The 19,112-nt window shown below is 49.8% G+C and overlaps 1 protein-coding gene across 1 annotated transcript; it reads right to left on the reverse strand.

Annotated features, from left to right (window-relative positions):
* Positions 1-88: 88 nt before the first annotated feature.
* On the reverse strand, positions 89-16,275 carry LOC119233537 (anthrax toxin receptor-like). Its single transcript, XM_037495970.2, has 15 exons — positions 15,790-16,275; positions 13,558-13,629; positions 12,247-12,318; positions 11,201-11,282; positions 11,078-11,111; positions 10,464-10,543; positions 10,320-10,388; positions 9,922-10,002; positions 9,771-9,831; positions 5,664-5,762; positions 3,904-3,973; positions 3,292-3,382; positions 2,811-2,927; positions 1,959-2,102; positions 89-1,002 (listed from the first exon to the last, which is right to left on the reverse strand). Exons 1-15 carry the CDS (start codon positions 16,065-16,067, stop codon positions 928-930), a joined length of 1,425 nt encoding a protein of 474 aa, XP_037351867.1. The 5' UTR covers positions 16,068-16,275; the 3' UTR covers positions 89-927.
* Between the last annotated feature and the right edge of the window lie 2,837 nt (positions 16,276-19,112).

Raw genomic sequence — 19,112 nt, forward strand, 5'->3', positions numbered from 1 at the left:
TTGGGAGGATTCAAGGACAACTGATTAGCACCACTCTGTGCTGCGGGGGAGGCCTTCCATGGGAAGCACAAGCAACCTCTACATATTTTGCAAGGAAGATCCTTCCCCAAATGGACAGCAAATTTTCTCAGGCCACCTGGGTTTCTGAGCTGCCCTTTGGAGAGGCCTGGTCTTGGGGTTGTACAATTTAAAGGTGGACATTGGGGAGGAGCATCAGCAGAGGCTGATTGGCCTGGTACTGGCAGATGCAGCCTCCCTGACCACAGTGCAGCAGCACCAAAGGCAGCGTCTGAGTGGGGCCTGCTTCCTACCGCTCCCCGTTATATGTCACAGTGGCCCTGCTGTGCAAATTCTATGGGTCCATTTGGGCTTCCTTAACCGGGAGAGCCACAGGCAGCTCAGCTGACCCTTGGTCCCAGGTGTACCTGGCCTGGGCCTCCCTCACAGTTCATGGGAGGACTGACTCCCTCCACCCTCCTCAGCTCTTAAGTGCCCAAAGGACAAACCCAGCCAAATCCCAGCCAGCCAGGAGACAGGCAGGAAAACCAAAGAAATGCAACCCAACAGGATGAGAGACTGCAGGGGGGTGACCAGTACTGGAACCCTGAGTTTCCCTTTCCAACTGCTCACTTAACCCAGGGAAGGACCAGCCAATGACCAATCGTTGGGAACTGACACACAAAACCAAAAGGAAAGCCCTGGTCATGTCACTGTGGATCATGGCACTTGCTGCAACAGCTACTGCAATTTATAGTGTGATGGAGGCTCTGGATCAGACCGTTGGGAGCATGGAGAGGGTGTCTCTGATGCCATTTTGTGAGTCCTAGGTCCTCCCACTTGTCCCTCCCTGCCCCTCTGTCACCCTGCTTTCTGCCAGCTCTCTCTGTCCAGGTAGGTGGAGATGGTGGGGTGGGAAATAGAGATATCCTACAGCTCAGGAGGCTTCCTTGTGCAGGTCTGTGTGGGCATCAGAAACAAAACAAAACTCACCACCATCTTGTTCTAGAATGTGAAAAGAGAAACAAGGAGGAAAGGTTTTTGCAGGCCTCTGGGTGATTACACAGGCAGGAGGGGACTCTGCTCAGCGGGAGTGAGTGAGAACGTGGCTTTGGGTGTCAATGTGGATGCCCACCGCAGGGGTTAGTGGCCAGCAGGCTGCATGTCCCTGAGCACCTGACTCCTCAGTTGTCTGAGGGACTCTGTACCTTCTAGGTCCTGCTAGGTCCTGGCTGCTGCTGTGCCTTCCCCTATGCTCCTCCTTCTCTCTCCATCCGGCAGTGACCTTGCCACTGCCACCGTGCCCTGCTGTCCCTCTCTTCTCAGTCAGGGTGTCCTCTGCTATTGCTCTGCTTTATCAGGGCACGTGGTCTCCATAAGGTGTCATTGCGTGGTCCACCTCATGGCCGCCCAGGTACCAATGCCAGCCCAGACCCCAGACTGAAGCTGCTGTGGACAGGCTGGCAACTGCTTCCTTTCTGTCCCTGTGTGCCCAGTATAGGCAGCATCCCCTGGCACTCAAGAAGAAGATGAGGGAGGTGGTAGCCGCACAGGGAATGTGCAGACACCGTGTTGGTTTCTAAAGCTCAGCTGCCCAGTGCTTGGGAGTCCTGTTCTTTCTGTGCCCCTACAGGGCCCCTGCTTCTTCCCTCAACAGCACAGTCCTCCTCCCGGCCTCCTGTCCACCTGAGCGCTCAGAACCCCGGGGCCATGAGGCAACGTGCTAGAGATTGCGGGCCCTTATCCCTATGGACCAGGCCGCCCATGGCCACAGGCTGTGCTAGCACGAGGCAGGAGGCCCTGCCAGGTTGTCTCTCTGCCTGGGACTGGAGGGCAGAGTCTGTGTCTGCCTTTGCTCCTTGAAGACTGCGCTGAGGTTGCAGCAGAGACCCAGGAGTGCCTGTGTCAGGTCCCTAGGAGAGTTGTCTGGGCTCAGGGAGGTGTGCAGCTTTGGCACTCACCTTTCTGCAGTGGAGTAGCCACAAGCACCCTATCATCAGTATTAGTACCAGCATGCACGCATCCAAGTGGTAAGGGTTGATGTTGGGGAACTGTGAGCCTTGATTTCCGGGACCCGCCACTGCCGCATTGGAAAGGTCAGGTGGCTGCACATTGCAGAGAGAAAACACCAGGAGTGTGGGCCTGGGGCCTCTCGACGCCCACTGCTGAGCACACATTCTAGACTCCCGTCAGCCCACTCCCATTCTCTGCAGGTTGCCACCTGGGCGGAACACAGTACTAGAGCCAACTATGCTCAGCGCCCACCATGGAGGTGGGACACACCCGCCCCACTGGCCGTGCTCAGAGGCTAAGCCAGAGCCCAGTCAAGGAAACCAGAATCCTTGAGGAGTGACCACCCCAGCCCCAACCCCAAGCCCTGGCTGACAGTGCAGTGACACACAATTGTACACTTACACAGATGGGTTTCTGGGGGAGTGTGGGGCCCCTTGAGATTTGGGGGTTCAAGGGCAGACCAGGAGACCCAGGATCATTGCACATGAGGGCCCCCCTGTCTTATAGATTCTGAGCTGTGGGCTGACAGCCTCAATCTCTCTGCACCTCCGTGTCCACATGTGAGCAGGAGGTGAGAGAATCGTGAGGTGTGGAGGGTCATCAGAGTCCTGGCACAGGCCAGGTCCATGTGGGGCTGAGAGAAGGGGCTGCCTCTGGCTGTTGTTCTGAATTTGGGGTGAGTGGGACTCAGGTGGGACCCCACGCAGTCTCTGCTCAGAGCAGCTGGCGAGGGTGCGGGAGAGAGGTGTGGTGCCCAGGGGCAGGATGGCAGATAGAAAGGCAAGGTCAGAACTGCTCACCTGCTGTACTTGGGCCAGCCCTGTGTTTCTCCTGAGGACTTTCCTCATGGGCCTGATGACAGACGAGCTGTGCGTAGGCGGAAACCCTGAGGGGCTGATGCGCATCGTCTGGCCAGTCTGAGCGGATGTGCAGACACAATGCAGACAACACAGAGATGTCAGCTGGTGGGGACCCTCACAAGCAGGTACAAGACACCGGGCTCTGGCAATCGGGCACCAAAGCCCTGCTCCCCAGCACACTCGTCTCCAGCCTATTGCTTGCCACTGCCATGCCTCACCGCCCTGGGCTACGGTGCCCGGGTGATGGGGGACATGGAAAGTGCTTGTCACTTTCCTTCCCCGTTGTCCCTTGCTGAGATGACTCCTGATCCCTCCAGGGCCCTGATAGCCTGTCCTGAGACTCATCCTCTGTCTTGACTCCCAAAATGACGCCTTCCCAGGGCAGGCTTCTGGGTAGCCCAGAGGGAGACCATGTACTTACCCTGTGACCTCCACAGTCCTTGCTGCTGATCTTGAGCCCGTTGCTGATGAAGCTGGCACCGTTGTTCAGGCTCACTTCAACAGAGATCTCGCTAAACACAGAAAGGACAGATGGGGACCACAGGTGCAGGTCGGCACAGCTCTTGGTTTCTGCTCAAACCAAGGCCACAGCTCTCCCTACTGTGATGGCTTGAACATCAGGCATTCAGGGCTACTGGAGTGCGGAAGGCCTGGGGAGGAGACCCCACCCAATGTCCCACGAGGTCCACCTCAGTGATGAGCATGGTGAGGGACTCTGCGTGGGGTCAGATACTTTGTGGTCACGAGCTCAGTAACCAGGGAGGCTGTGTGGTGTCACCATCCTGTTGTGCTGGCTCCACTCTGAAGGCTGCTGGGAACATGGAGCCCACCTTGGTCCCTCATCTTCCAAGTCTGTCCTCAGCATGGGCTGTAGCACAGCAGATCCCTGAGCTCATCGGGGGATCACCAAGATGGGTTGGTCAGGACGATTGCCCTGAAGCCTCCCAGAGCAGGTCACATGCTGCCCAGCAGAGGTGCCCCACATTCTGCATCTCTTGGGGTCAAAATGCCTGCCTGTCCCTGTGGCACTTACTTGGCTGGTACCTCTATCTTCATTCCCGGACACTTTATGCTGGTGTCTTCCACCTGGGTGGCTTTTTTATCTAAAGAAAATGAGACAGGAAGAAAGTCAGTGGACGTGCCCATCCACCCCCGCTCCCGTCTGCCTGCCCTTGGCTGGTGCAGCTCTGCGGTGCAGATGCAGCGTCTCCTCTCTGCCCTCTCAGCAGCTTCCCACACCAGCAGGGGCAATGACCTGCGTTCAGTGGGATCTGGCTCTCCAGGGCTTATGTTTGTGGGGTGGCGGGAAAGCAGGCAATAAAAAAACACAAACAAATTAAATAAATTGCCTAGAATTGAAACTGAGACATAAATGTACAAGGTTGGGACACGGAATGGAGGGATCAGGCAGGTGCTAGGAACAAGGTGATCTGTGCAGTCTCGATGAAAATTGAAATATTTATGCATTCAATGAATTCATGCTGGTATTTGCTTCAAAAAATTGATTATCCTATTTTGGTAATTACTGATATGAAGAGATGCTGTTTCAAGTTCTTTTTTCAATAATTCTATTTTTTTTACATTTTTTGAACATTTACATTAAAATAAGTTATTTGTGAGGATGCTATTCTGGAGCTGAGTGTCATGAGTGAAAACCAAGGTAAGGTCCCAGGGCAGAGAGGTTTGCCCTGTGGGAACAGCAAGTGTCAAGCCCCTGAGGTTGTCCTACCTGACCTTGTTGCATACGTAAGATTGAACGTGGAACAGAACTCTTGGTCCTAGAAGAGTTTGGGTTTTAATCTAACGACAATGAGTCTGTTGAGGGGTGAGCCATCTCAGCACAGGCTTTAGACCTCTAAGAAATAAGACCTACCCTGGACCGCATATGGGTATAAAAGCAAAGAGAGTTCAAGGATGACATTCAGGTTTTGACCAGATTGACTGGGTGATGGTGATACTATTTACCGACATAGGGAATTTCTGAGGATGGCTAGTGATTTTCTTCCTTTGCATTTGTTTACTGTTATTTTATTTGAGCATGGCAGTCACAAGACTCAAAAGAGCACCCTGAGTTGTGGATCCTGCTTACCTGAGTTCCAATTCTTTCCACCCCTGAACTGTGCGGAAGTGGTGAAGGCCCAGCTGCCATTACAGTCTGACTTACCCCTCCACACACCCTGGTCAGCTCCACAGGGAGCCACTCCTCCATCATGGAGGAACACCCGATGTGCGAGTGTCGCCAGATAACAGGCTTCCATATGTCGCAGAGCTTACTTAGCGCAGCTGTTACATTGCTCCCGCTTCACAGTAGTGAAAGTAGAGCAAGAAGGGAACTTTCACATGGTCAAGGGCACACAGGAATGTGTGCCTGTGCCACATCTCAGGACCTGGATCTGGTGCTTGGCCGCCTCTCTCAATCGAAGGTGAATATACCCTCCTGGGAAAGCTACCGTGCACCTGGCATGTACTCAGAGCCCAGGACTGCTATAAGTTCCACCTGGCCGACTAATGAGATTGGGGTCCTTGTCTCTCAGGGAAAGTGAGAGATGAGGAAAGCGCAGGGGACGCAACTCTGAGGGAAGACCCTCCTCACAGGGAGCAGCCCTGAACCCAGACCCTTCGTGGCTCTGGGGATGGATGGATCCCACTCACGTCCCTCCTTCCACTCTCGGTGCTGCCTCTATCCTCCCAGCACCCATAGGGAATGGGCGTCAAGTGTTTGGAGGCATGGTGCCTGAGGGAGACAGCGTCTGTGGGAAATCTGTTACTTGTACAAATCAGAGAGGTACTTACCGAAAAATACGGTGTCACTTATTTGAATTCTGCAAAGAACTTCTTTTTTGTTTTTGGTGTTATGAAAGCCTCTTCCAAAGATGCCTACATCATAGTTTTCTGCAAGGGCAACATCCAAAGATGTGTGTAAGGAGGGACTGAGTTCTGTTGTCTGCTGATCTCATCACTATGGCAGTCTACCCCCAAATGGAGCCCCCAAGGGACTCCTGCAGGAGACGCTGTTCTGAACCAACATCTGGGTGTCTCCTGTGGCTCACCTGGTGTTTCTGAGGGGCCACTGTGAGGAGGCTGGTGGAGCTCTCGGGCACTGTCCCCACAGCTGCTACCAGCACAGCCCATTCAAGGCTCCACCTGGTCCCAACCATGAACCAACCCATCGTGGCTTTCCAATCTCTAAGTCCTGAGGCTCCCTAAGGGGTGAGGCAGTACTTTCCATCCTCTACCAGACTGCCACCATAAAGGAGAGTGGAGCAAGACAGTGCAGGCTGCACCACTCTGCCTCTTGCCTGAAGTGAGCAGACTGGTCTGGCTGCTTGTGAAATTATTTTACGTTTGGGGGTCTGTTTCTCTTCCCTATCTTTTTGTGTGCCTATGGCAGACTGAGGAGCTGAGGAATAAGGTGGGACCCCGGGGAGACAAGCCAGGAGCAGCTGATCCTGTACCAAAGAATACCCCTTCCCTTAGCTGTGAGGGAACAGGATTGTTGAACGTGATTGTTCTTCCACTTATTGATCCTCTGGGGCCTCCTCACTTCCCTGCCCAGGGATTCATGGAAAGCCCTTCCTTCTGCTGTGTGGATAATGACTTGCTAAGGGACATCTGTCCTAACCCTTGATTGGACACTGGGGATCCCCTCCCCTGGAACAAATACCAGGGGACACAGTGACGGCAGCTGTGGGTTTTGCTGCAGGGATTTACACAAGATGCTGGGAAGGTCTTCTTGCTGTATGTCAAGGTCACGATTCTCCACTGGTGCCTCAGTCTCATGTCTAGCTGATTCCAGTGCCCTGAGCTTGATTTGCCCAGTTGATACAGTCAATTAATGGAGGAACCAGTCCTAGAATTGCCAGCACCACCTTGAACTTGGCAGTTTGGATTTCTCTTAGATCAAGCCCTCCTCCAGCCATCATCAGTGTGATGGTTGTAAATTCTATGCTTTGAAGAAAGTAGACTCTAGGGCTGTGGGCAAAAGTGTGCCTGCTGATTAGTTTTGTAGGCCTTCAAGTGTCTTCAAAAACAATGGGATTCCATGTTTGACTATCGGTACATTTCCCCTGAAATTTCAGATACAATTCTTTTCTGGAAAATAGAACACCTGTCATTGTTGCGTTTGTGGTTTTGCATGTCAGTACGGCTGGGGATGGAGCGACTGCCTTCAGAGGCAGGCTCTCTCAGGGACCCATGCCCTGCCTACCCCTCACACCACAGCCAGACATCCTTGGACTGACATGGCTCACTCGTCTTGCTGATGTCCCTGTGTGGTCCCTGAGCATACCTGCTGGCAGTGTCCCTGTCCTAACAAGGTCCTGAACCACAAGGAGCAGGAGGAGTGCCGAGTCTTTGAAACAGAGAGAGCAGGAACGTCAGCTGAGTGTCCTGTGCTAAGAAATCAAGCATGTGGTACACTCAGGTGGGCTGATGTCCCGAAGCCTCAGGCACTTTCTCACACAGAGTGGCTCAGTGCAGCTTCTCTACCCACTTCTGCCAGGCTGCACCCTCACTGCTCACTCTTCAGCAGGGCCTGCCCCCCATGACAAGGCTTCCCAGTGAGCCTGGAAAGAGCAGTTGGGGTATCTCTGCCCACCTCCTCATCCCCACATGCAGTTTGGCACAGCCTCTTTGGGAGAAAATCCACCTCTTGGCCCCCTTTGAATCTGTTCTCTCCTATTGCGGCTATTCTAATTCTGTTTCACCCCAGGGAAGTTCTCAAATGCCCACGAAGAGGTCCTAACCAGGATGTGTCTGGGGCAGGGACTGTGTCCCAACTTATCAGGAAGTATCTGAATATCAATCAAGGACACCAAGGAAAGAGGTTTGGCTTTGCATACTTTGAAAGGGTGGACAATCTAATGTTCCATGTGCCCTCGTTTATTAAAAATGCCCTTGGAAGTGTATGTAGATGGGAGGTAAGCATATAGGATCACCTATTCATGGTCATTATATTTGGTAGAGTTCCAATGGGAGAGAGTGGCGAGCAGCTGCCACCAGGATGCAGGGGACCGAGGGGCAGCTGTGATGGTGTGTGTCTTCACAGGGTCTGTGTTATGCAGTTGTGTGTGTGCATCTGTGAGACTCACACATAATATACCTGCGATGTGAAGATGCGTGCATTTCAAAAAGACAACTCGGGAAAATTGGTCCCTTGTTTATCATAATCAAAATGACAAAGTTGGGGGTAGAAGAGCCTGATGACTCTAATTTGCTTTGGAAACCTTCAAAAATAAGACGGATTGTTGGGAGTCAGAAAGAGAGGGAGCTAGATAGATAAGTGATAATCGGTTAGCTGTTAATGGAGAAATCCAGTTAGAGGATCTCCTGTAGAATTGCTTCCATTTGCTGTAGGTTTGAAAAATGTGCCGACTATAAGATTCAAAGACAATTAGTTTAAATGAGAAAGCAAGCCTTACAGTTAGGCAGTAGTCATGGTATTACTACTTGACGAGTGAAGAATGAGAGGCATCTGGGCAGAGCAGGTGGCGGCAGTTGACTAGAGGAAAGTTTAGAAGGACAGAGCGGGGTTTGCTGGGCCAGGCTGGCAGGGAGTGTGGTGAGGGCTCCTGTCACCTTGGCTGGGTACGATTGGTCTCCGCACCTGTCTGTGTTCACATGCTGCTCAGACACTCCTGCCTGGGTGTCTCCCGGGACATGCCCAGAGAAACCAGGCTGCCAGTTGCCTGCACGGGTGGGGACTCAAAACAAGGAAAGACCCATGTGTGCTGTGGGTGGTGGGGCAAGTGTGTTTCTAACCCAGCCCACTTGAGGCACTGCAGGTTACAGGTTCAGAGAAGTCAGGATGAGTCCAGAGACTCTTCCATCCTGGAAGCTCTGTAGCCACGCCCTCCCCGCCTGGGCAAGCATGGGCAGCGGAGCCATGGTCAGTCATGGGAATATGAGCGCCACGACTCTTCCTTAAGTCTGCCTGCTTCTATTCTGAGCTGGTCCCTTCACAGTCCACTGGCCTCCCTCTCTCACGGAGCAGAGAGTGGGTACTGATCTCTCTGCCTCTTGGAGACAACAGAGGAGCTGGCAGATCTGGGTCCCTTGCTTCCTGTGCTGGCCACAGGCAGCAGAGCTCAGCTGGAGCAGCCTTCTGTCTGTCCCAGGTGAGGGTGCTCCAGCCTTCCCAGCAAGGACACAGAGGCAGAGCCAGCTGTCTGGGTCAGGATGTGGTGGGTCAGGCTGTGTGCTGTTCCCGGGAAGGGCGTGCTTACCCGTGGGGCTCAGCTGTGTACTCCAGGGCTGCGGCAGTACAACCTGCACTCAAAACCCTTACAGAGAGAGGCCTTGTCGCCTCAGGCGGTACCTGGACGTCCTCACTCTAATGCTGTGGGACCCTCTGGGGGAGCAGGCACCCTTGTCTTGGTCCAATTCTCAGGAGAGGCCTTCCTATTAAGCCTGAAGCTCATGTAGCTGGGAGTGATTGCGTGGAGGGACATTGCCCTCATTAGGACACTGGACATTGAAAATTTTCTTCATACACTCATGTTTCAACTCTATATCAGCCCTGTGCTTCTGGGGTGATCCCAAACTGGCTCTGAAATATTTTACTTGTCAGATGTTCTTCGGTTTCATTGCTACTGTATTATTTTTTCCTCATTTTTAAATTAAACTTTTGATTTTGTGATTAAAAAAAGAATTATACAATCTTATTGTGCTAATCACTTCAAGTTTTATATGTCAAACCATAATGTGATATACCTTCACCTTACATAGAACTGTATGTCAACTCTAGCTCATGAATACTGGGAATAAGAGCATTTACACGTGTGTATGTATATCACACATTTAAACGACACAATACACTACATCCATCACACACATCCAAGCACAATGTACAACACACACAAGCACACATGCCTCTGTTTAGAATAGAGACTAAGCTCTTACCTCCCACACAGTAATCTGTCGGTCCCACACTTGTCAGCTCAATGCAGGACTTAGCTGCGAGCTGAAACAGAGAGTTGTTCGGGTCAGGTAAGGTGAAGAGTGGGCATGGTAAGAACCTCCTCATCCCACCCCCAAACCACCCCTCTCTCACTGAGTCAACGATGTTCCTGAGATCATAGAATCCACTGTCCACACCAACCACGTGCTCCTCGCTGTCTGCAATTGCCAGGAGCTACAAGGAGGAGGAGAAAACTTGGACCCACAGCAGGGGTGAGGACCAGCAGGACACCATCCCAGTGTTTGGGTTCAGGCTTCATACTATGTGAGACACAGTGCCCCACCCTGTCCTCGCCAGCAGCCCAACTTTCTGGAATGGAAAGTTCTACCACCTGTTCCCCAGGTGGGCTCATACAACACAGTTACTCCTTTCTGCAGTGGTCACATGTTGTCCAGATATTTGGGGTGAGTGTGTTAGAGAACCATCCTCTGGGGGGCCCTGCCAAAGCTTTCCACAATGAGACTTCTCAGTTGGCTTCTGTTCTGAATTACCTGATTTTTCAAGTAGTTGTTGACACCCACAACGTAAACAGTCCCTCCCAGTTGTCGAGTCCTCTGAGCCTAAGACAAAGACCGTGTTAAGTGCAAATCACTAAACATGTGGAGCAAAGGCTGGTCAAGGTGGGCTGGACTCACTTCATTCTTGGTAGCCTGAAAGGACTCTGGCCAAAGTGCTCCATCAATTAGGGAGACAACCATGGAGTGCACTTTCTTTTCTGTGGGAGAAGCAGGAGGTCCTGGTCAGTAAAGGTGCCCAGAGTGACCTGCCACAGGTGTGAAGGCCATGCACTGCCCCCGCTTTCTCTCCCGGGAGAAGCTGACACAGCTTCTAGCCCTGGGGACACACAGGCCAGCAGGAGCATCAGCAGAGGGAAGACGATGAAGGGGAAGGAGGCAGCTCCAGCCATGGGAACACGGCAGAGTGTGGTCAGCAAGGGGAAAATCAAGCTCTTTTTGCATAAGCAGAGTCTTGTCTGCCCGAGGTGCCCCCTGGCCTTTCTCCCTTTTCCACAAGCTCAATGTAGGTCAGGTGCCTCATACTTAATAAACACCAGGAATGTACACCCAGGAGCCCACAAGTCTCAGAATCATCCAGGAAGCTCAGTTTCCCCTCGTGCATGGATGAGGACTCTGGAGTACATATTGTCAGGAAACTTGCACAAGAGTCAGTTCCAAGTGGGGGCCACCAGACTGCTGTGCTTCGGCCGGACTGTCCAGGATCTGACTGTCTCGAAGTCAGCAGAACTTACCTCCAGAGTTTGCTGTGGAGATCTGCTCATTGACCTGCAAAAACAGGAAGGCATGATGAGAGGACTCAGTGATATTCTGAGCACTTGCTAAAGCAGGAAATATTCTTAGAGCTCTGGCTGTACCGCTTTAAATCCTTCCTGCATGTTTGTGGCTCCGGTAGGCACTGTGTTGCGTAGTTTGTTGAGACCGTCTTCGATTAATTTTCTAAAAACAATAAAATGGAGTATTGAGGTCGGAAGAAGGGTGGAGTGTTCTCAAACAGCCCCATCTGTGCTGGCACATTCTGCACTGAGCAGGCCGACCTGGACGAGGGAGGCGACTGTCAAGAAACCGAGCCATGGGCCTTTGGCCCAGGGTCTTTGGAATTGATTTTGTCTGTACTCATCGCTATATCAGGTTCATCGACCAACAGGCTTCATGAAGGGCCTGTCTGACCAACAACAGGCAAAGTGGGGAGCAGTTGTGACTGCGCTAGTGTGACCCCGGAACTCACATTAGGACTGCCAGGAATGCCAGCACCCCAGTGGTCCCAAGTGGGACTCATCACCCTCTACCAGGCAAGGCTGAGTTTGGTAAGGGTCCCCCTGGCAATACCCGTGCCCTGTCCCTTCCTCCCTGCCCTGGACCGCTGAGTATGCCTTAGAACCCACAGCCTCCCTCCCTTCAGGATTGGATCTGAAGGAAGCAGCAAAGCTGCTTTGAGTGCTGAGTCCCTACTTCAGAGCTCCTGACAGGGAAGACCTAAGGCCAGAGAAGGGGCCATAAGGGCCACCCATGCAGGCAGGGGAGCAGTGAGCTGCAGATGGCCACACTTTTGTCCTTTCCTAGCTCTGCTAAGGTAGAGCAGGTGGGAGTGGGACATAAGTGGTGGGGGAGCTGGATCAGGCTGAGCCAAGTGAAGATCTGAGCCGGCACAGCAAACCTGGAGTGGCAGAGATTGTCTAGAAACACAGGGGCTGCCAGTGTCAGTGCCAGAGTTATCAGAGGGGCTGGGAGTAGATGCTGGGGGCACAGGGTGGTCTCTGAGCAGAAGCCAGCCCCGCCCAGGCAGCAAGCCTGTGGGCTCCTGACTGAAACTCAGGACTCCTCTGCCGAGTTTTCCCCTTGGCCTCTGTCTCCCCCTCCCACCACCAGTAGGTCTGCCTTGAGGGAGTGAATCTGAACTTACTTGTCCGAGGTGAGCTTTAGGACGGTGTGGCCCCTTGTGGAGAAGGTGATGATCGAGACCCGCATGTTCGGACTGGGGAGGAAGCACGTGTACGTGAGAGTCATAAACAGAGGTTCAAATGACCCCATGAGCAGCCAGGGAGTGGACACCTGCCTGTCTTCATTTCCCTCTAGCCTGTGACCCCTTCCTGAGTTCCAGAAGTTACCATAAATTTAGTAAAGGATTCTGAGGCCAGCAAATGTGTGGCGCTCCAGGGAGACTATCAGGGTGGTGTCCTGCTCTATCCCTAGATCCCATCCTCTACCTTTCTCTCTCTCTCTCTCTCACACATACACAGAGTACACACACACACTCACACACAAACACATAAGTGCATGATTCATGCCACACACACACTACGTGAAGGTCCCTATGCTTACTCATGAGTAGCCTCCTTCTACTGACTCTATTTTTGGAACCACATGACCCTTCCCTCCTGGTCTATGTTTCCTTCCTCCCCCCATCTAAGAGACATTATTGTTCCTTTTGCCACTCATTTACATACCTGAGTCCCTTTCCCCTCCCTGCCCACTGTCTTCTGGGTCACCGGCCCCCTTTGTCTGCTAGAGGATTGCTGTCCTAGTCCCTGATGAGCTCCATGTAACGGTAGCTCTGTTTCCCACTCATTTTACCCAGAATTATCAGATGTCTTGGAGCACAATCCTCATCACCCACACTCAGCCCAAGTGTCATTTGTTAGTTCCTATTGCTCTCTGCAATCCTGACCCCTTGGCTTGGCTTTATGAGTCCTTTGGCCTTGACCCCAAGCTGTCCTGTCCCAGTCTCAATTGTACCCCTTTTGTGAGTTAACCCCCTCTCCCCTAAACAGATCACTCCCTCCACAAGAAGTCTCCTTGATGCTTCTTGTTACCCTGTTTTTCCTCATTCTTAACTGTCCTAGTTCAAATGTCCATATCCTGGGGAAAACCATCCTTGAATTTTCTCTTGCTTTTTCTTTACAGTTGCCCTGAGGGTCCTTTGCCATTTTTTTTTGGAACTATTTAAATAAGTTTTTTTTTTACAGTGTTACTGGTTAGCTGGTTTCTAATCTGTGACATCCTCCAGTCAGTTAGTATTTCCTACACTGGCTTGATACCAAGACTGGAAACACCTGAAGTCTACAGGACCTTTGGAGCCCATGGAAACTGAGTAAACTGCATTTTTGACTGGTTCAGAACTCCACCCGGGGCTTCGTGCTGCTGCCCACTGGGTCTAAGCAAACAGGCTCTCTGCCTGGCATTGCGAAAGCCCCGCCACATGGAGAAGTCATACTTTTGAAACATTTTGAGGAAATCCTCTATGAAGCCGTATATAACTATCCAGTTGGTGTCCACACTTCCTGACCTGAAAATGAAAAATCAATGGAATAGGGTGAATTCTTTGTGTTAGCAGAGTTTACCTGAAACCATCCAACAAGCTACTCCCACCCCACTACGCCAGCACACTGTCAGGATGGACGGCACCAATGGAATTTGTGTGCTTGCAACTGGGGGATTCAAGAATGAGACCCTGTGGAAGCAAACAAGGATGGTTGGTTGTGCCACACTAGTTCTAGATAAGACATGAAGGAGGATGCATTTCTGAAAAAACCTCCTGCATTCTGTATCTCTAACTCTCCTGGTCCTTCGTGTCCTTGGAGAATCACCATGGCCAACTCTCTGCCTCTTTGTTACCAAGCAGCAAGAAAGGTGTCACTACAAGCCTGTTATGAGACACAAAGTCATAACCTGACAAGATCTCCAAGACGTGCAAGAGCTCTCTCTGAGCTGTGGGATCACAAGTGGAGAGGGTGGGAAAGAAGCCTGGAGATTTTTGCAGTAACTTTACAACAGTGTTTGATTTTAAATTTGTGTTCAAGTATTTACTTGATAATTGTTAAAATAAAATTACAACAAATACTAGTTTCGTGGCGGGATGTGAACAAAAAGGCAGATTTCAAACTCCAAGTCCTAGTTTCTCAAAACAGAGAAACTTTCCCCAGAAAAACATTCAACAAACAAGCAGCAGCTAGAAAGGGAAGCAGAATGTACATGAGGAAAGCCCAGTCTGCAAAGGTAGGCAGAAACAGAAGGAAAACAAAAGCTGTAATGTCAATTTGTTACATTTAGGAAATAATAATTTGTCAGTAGCACGTTCTTCCGTATCAGCAATCACTTATAAATATATTGATTTTAATCATATTTTAAATATATTGAATTCATCAAGCAAAGATAGCAGTGTGGTTAGGTGGACAGGTAAGGCCAGTTATGGATGGATTGCCTATAGATATGTATTTCACTTTAACGACAAACAGAGATGGAAAGTGAAGGGATGAAAGAAGATATTTCATATAGGGGAAATAAAACAATATTGGAGAGTCATAATAGACAATGTAGATGTCAAGCCACAATGTTCACATGAGTGAAAGTCATAGTGATAATGAGGTCATCACATCCCAAAGATACTAAAGTGCCCCCAACACCTGTGCACATAAGTATAACAGGTCTGAAGGGGAAAAAAATAACATATTTGTAGACAACTTCAATACCTGACTTTTCAGCAAGGATAAGTCATCCTGAGAGACTCTAGGATGTTGCCTTCAATTCTGTGACGCTCTTCCTTCCTGGGAAATGGCATATACCTTCCCTGCTCTCCCCCAGGCCTGTCTGAGGATGGCACAGCAGGGAAAGGGCTTTGGAAACAGCCACGTGCTTCCATGAGGTCACCGACGTCATACCTCGGCTACTACTGAAGAGGGGAAGTTAATTCTCAGCCCAGCAGAGGAGCTGGAAACGACCAAGGCCGTGTCTCCAAGCCAGTGCCCCGGACCCCTTTCCTTGTTCAAGGTCATAAAGGCTTATATAGAGCCCAGCTTTCTCGGGACCACACCCAGAGAGCAAAGTGTTCAGAAAATACATAGATCGTAGAGAAAGTAGCAAAAACAGGGGCCTCCCCGGTAGCGCAGCGGTTGAGCGCTGGGTTGCGAAGCTGCCCGCAGCTTCTGCAGCGCAGGTTCGATCCCCGGCTGCTCCCTGGCCACCGGAGAAGGGTCCCACATGGCGTGCAGACCTCTCCTGCCGCCCGCTGCTCCCCTCAGCAGTGTACTTCCGTCCTTCTGCCTGATCTGCTCCCCGCTCTGGCTCTGGTGAATTCTCTCACCCTCCTGTGCTTCTGCCTGTACCCAGTGCTTGTATAAATAAATAAATGAAAATAAATCTTTAAAAATAAATAAATAAATAAACTTAAAAAAAAAAAAAAAGCTGGGATTTTCTAAAAAAAAAAAAAAAAAATTAGCCAAAACAGATAGATAGCAAAGAAAAGATCTTTCTCTGCACTGAGGCTATAGAAGGCCCAGAGACAACTCAGCAGTGCTCCTGGAGTCCAGTAAAAATGGAGTCATTTGGGTTAGAAACAAAACAAAGCATAAAATGATAACCAAAAGCTCAGGACATTATTAACAAGTGCTGAGAATGGAGCTCCCAGTAATGCCCCCCAAGTCTCTGGCCCGGTAGGAAGTCCACTCACTTGTCCACGATTAAATAGAGGTCAAGATTGCTCTGGCAGGATTTCTTGTGATCTGCCAGCCTCTCCCTGGACCCGGTGTCCTGGCTGTGGCCCTGGCGGGTGCTCTCCCCATCCTGGTTGGTGTTGCTGGGGAGGCTTCTCCTGGCCCGAGTGAGGTGGTGGAAATCTAGCCAGGTCGGGGCTCTCTGCTGGTATGCCCCACTGCTTGGCAGCAGAGGGGGCAAAACCAGCAAGAGGAGGAATGCAAGTCCAGGCACCCTGAGGCAGCTGCTTTCCATTTCCTTGGCAGCCCTGGAGGCTGCAAGGGACGCTAACCTCTTTAAGTCAGGCAAGCTGGGACCTACACTCTTTCAAGCAATGTACAGGGGCCTATACCCCTTTAATCAAGTCTTTCCTTTAATCAAGTAACAATAGCCTCTACTAGTAGACCTGCACTAAGGGCAGAGTAGGACTATACTGGGTGGAGACCCCACTGCCTGCCAGGGTGTCTCCCTGACCCATAGAGACATAATGCCCTGTGTTGTGATGGACAGGGAGGTTGGCATGGCGACCCTGTGGTGGCTCATGCAGCTCTGCTCACTGTCTTGCCTACTGACATTCCCAGGGAGGAGTCAGGGCATCTCTGAAGGGGCTGTGAAAAGAACCTCCATTTGTCCCTTATCCTGAGCCCTCACTGATGGCCATTAAAGTTCTCCAGGAAGCCGAGTCTTTGCAAACTGCCAGAGCATTTGGGTTGGCTCAGACAAGGACATTACTGTGGCTGAGGGGGTCATGGCTAGGAGACCAGAGTGTTGTTATGGTCATTTGAGTGAAAACTGATGTCTTCTAGGGAGTTGGAGGATCTAAAATTGAAGAGAGTGATGCAATTGTGTTTGTTTAGAAGGGATTCCACTTATCCACTGATGTGAATCAACCGCCCCAAACTTACTAAGTCAAGTAAGAATCCCTTTATCATGCTTATAGTTTGCATGGACCAGAAATTGAGAGAAAACTCTACTGCCTTCGTTGCTCCATGGAAATCATTGGAACCCCCTGAACTTTCAATTTTATAATTAGCACCCCTTCTCCATTATCCCCAAATCTTCGTAACATTTGATTACAATCATATGGATATGTGTTCCCATTGAGGGAATGGGAACACAATCCAGACTCTCCCTATAAATGACCAAGTCAGTGTCTCCTCTAATTAGGTGTTCATGAAATTTCCCTAAGAAATCTTGACCTCTTTTGTCAAGTGCCTTCTCTGAATGCCTTATCATTTTGCTGCCATTGCTAATGATGTATAAAAAATACAGTTTTTAACCTACTCAAAATGGATTAAAGAACGAGACATAAGACCTGAAACCATAAAATATACAGAAGGAAATCTAGGTGAAACACTACATGACATGCACCTCAAGAACATCTTTACAGACACATCACCCAAAGCGGTGATAGTGAAAGCAAAGATAATCAGCTGGGACTACATCAAATTAAAGAGCTTCTGCACAGCAAAAGAGACAGTAACCAAAACAAAGAGAAACCCCACCAACTGGGAGAACATTTTTGCACACAACACTAATGATAAAGGTCTGATCACAAAAATCTACAAGAGCTGATGAGACTCAACAAAAACAAAATATATAATCCAGTCAAAAAATGGGCAGAAAAAAAAAATCTCTCCAAAGAGGAAATGCAAATGGTCACCAGGCATATGAAAAAGTGTTCAATATCACTTGGAATCAGGGAAATGCAAATCAAAACTACCATGAGATACCATCTTACACCAGTGAGAATGGCACATATTAAAAAAGGTAACAACAAATGTTGGCAAGATTGTGGAGAAAAAGGAACTCTCCTGCACTGCTGGTGGGAGTGCAAAATTGTTCAACCACTTGGAAAGCTGTGTGGAGATTCCTCAACCTACTAAAGACAGAGCTTCCATATGATCCAGAAATTTTACTCCTAGGTAAAAATTTACCCAAAGGACACAGAAAAATTAATTCCAAAGGGCACCTGCACCCCTATGTTTATAGCAGCACTATTTACAATAGCGAAGCTATGGAAACAACCCAAATGCCCAGAAATAAATGGATCAAGAAGATGTGGTACATATACACAATGAAATATTACGCAGCAATCAAAAAAGATAAACACATGCAATTTGCGGCAACGTGGATGGAGCTAGAAGGGTTCATGCTCAGTGAAATAAGCCAGAGAGAAAAAGAAAAATACTGGATGGTCTCACTCATAGCAGGAATTTAGAAAACCTAAATAAGTGTCCAGGAAAAAGACTAATTATAATAAAAAAAAATCAAAATCAATAAGCAACTATAAACCAGAGACACACTATGGGGGTGGTTGGGGGGAGGCTGGCAGCAGTTTCCCATTTTTTTTAAAGATTTATTCATTTATGCATACAAGTGCTGAGGTACAGGCCAGAGACATGGGGGGTGAGATGATTCACCAGAGACAGAGAGGGGAACAGAACAGGCAGACTGACTGAAATACACTGCTGAGGGGAGCAGCGGCGAGACAGGAGAGGTCTGCTTGACCATGTGGGTTGCTCCCTGGCTGGCCTGGGATCAGACTTGTGCTGCAGAGCCTGTGGATTGTTTCATAGTGCGGTGCTTAACCCCTTGCGCCCCCAGGGAGGCCCTGGTTGTGGGAATTTTATGGGGACTACACCTGAGAGGAGAACCCAATCATTGTGACTGGAGTTTTCTTGGTGATAAATCTTTAAATATTCACTGAATCATGGACTGAGTTGTACCTCCATCCACATTCATATTCTGAAGGCCTAATCCCTAATGTGCCTGTATTTGGAGATGGGGCCTTTAAGAGGCTGACAGTCAGGTTAAATGAGATCATTAGTGTGGGGCCCTAATCCTATGGGGTCCCCATAAAGGGAGGACAAGAAATCCAGGCCCAGAGGGAAGCCCCGTGAGGACTTATGGGAAGGCGTCTTCCAGGACCAGTAGCCACCTCTGAGACCAACCAGCTGGCTCTTTGACCTTGGACTTCCGGCCTCCAACTCTGTGAGAAAATAAATGCATGTTGTTTCAGCCACCCAGCCCGTGGTTCTGTATTACTGGAACCCAAGTAGATGAACACACATGACTGTTTAGTGCTTCTGTTTCTTTTATAAATCATTTTAGACAGGAGTTTGGACATTTGTTCATCAATATTGTTATAAAGTTGTATTTGATATTTATATTTTTGCTTTACCTATGCAAATATAATCTCATCTTATTACTTGTATTCTTTAACTCTATAAGTTGTTTCATTCAGAACCAATTTTTTTCTGATTATTTAATTGTTATCAGAAGATTTCATTCTTTGGT

The sequence above is a fragment of the Talpa occidentalis genome, unplaced genomic scaffold, assembly GCF_014898055.3.
Source record: "Talpa occidentalis isolate TD23 unplaced genomic scaffold, MPIMG_talOcc4v2.1 talOcc4.8, whole genome shotgun sequence".
Classification (NCBI taxonomy): Eukaryota; Metazoa; Chordata; class Mammalia; order Eulipotyphla; family Talpidae; genus Talpa; species Talpa occidentalis.

What these genes read in the sequence shown, in the direction of transcription:
- LOC119233537 (XM_037495970.2), bottom strand. Translation starts at nt 16,067, where the DNA reads ATGGAAAGCAGCTGCCTCAGGGTGCCTGGACTTGCATTCCTCCTCTTG. An exon ending in ACAACTACTTGAAAAATCAG is followed by an intron (nt 10,003 to 10,319) that starts GTAATTCAGAAC and finishes TCCTCCTTGTAG; the next exon opens with CTCCTGGCAATTGCAGACAG. An exon ending in GGCTACTCCACTGCAGAAAG is followed by an intron (nt 1,003 to 1,958) that starts GTGAGTGCCAAA and finishes TTCACATTCTAG; the next exon opens with AACAAGATGGTGGTGAGTTT.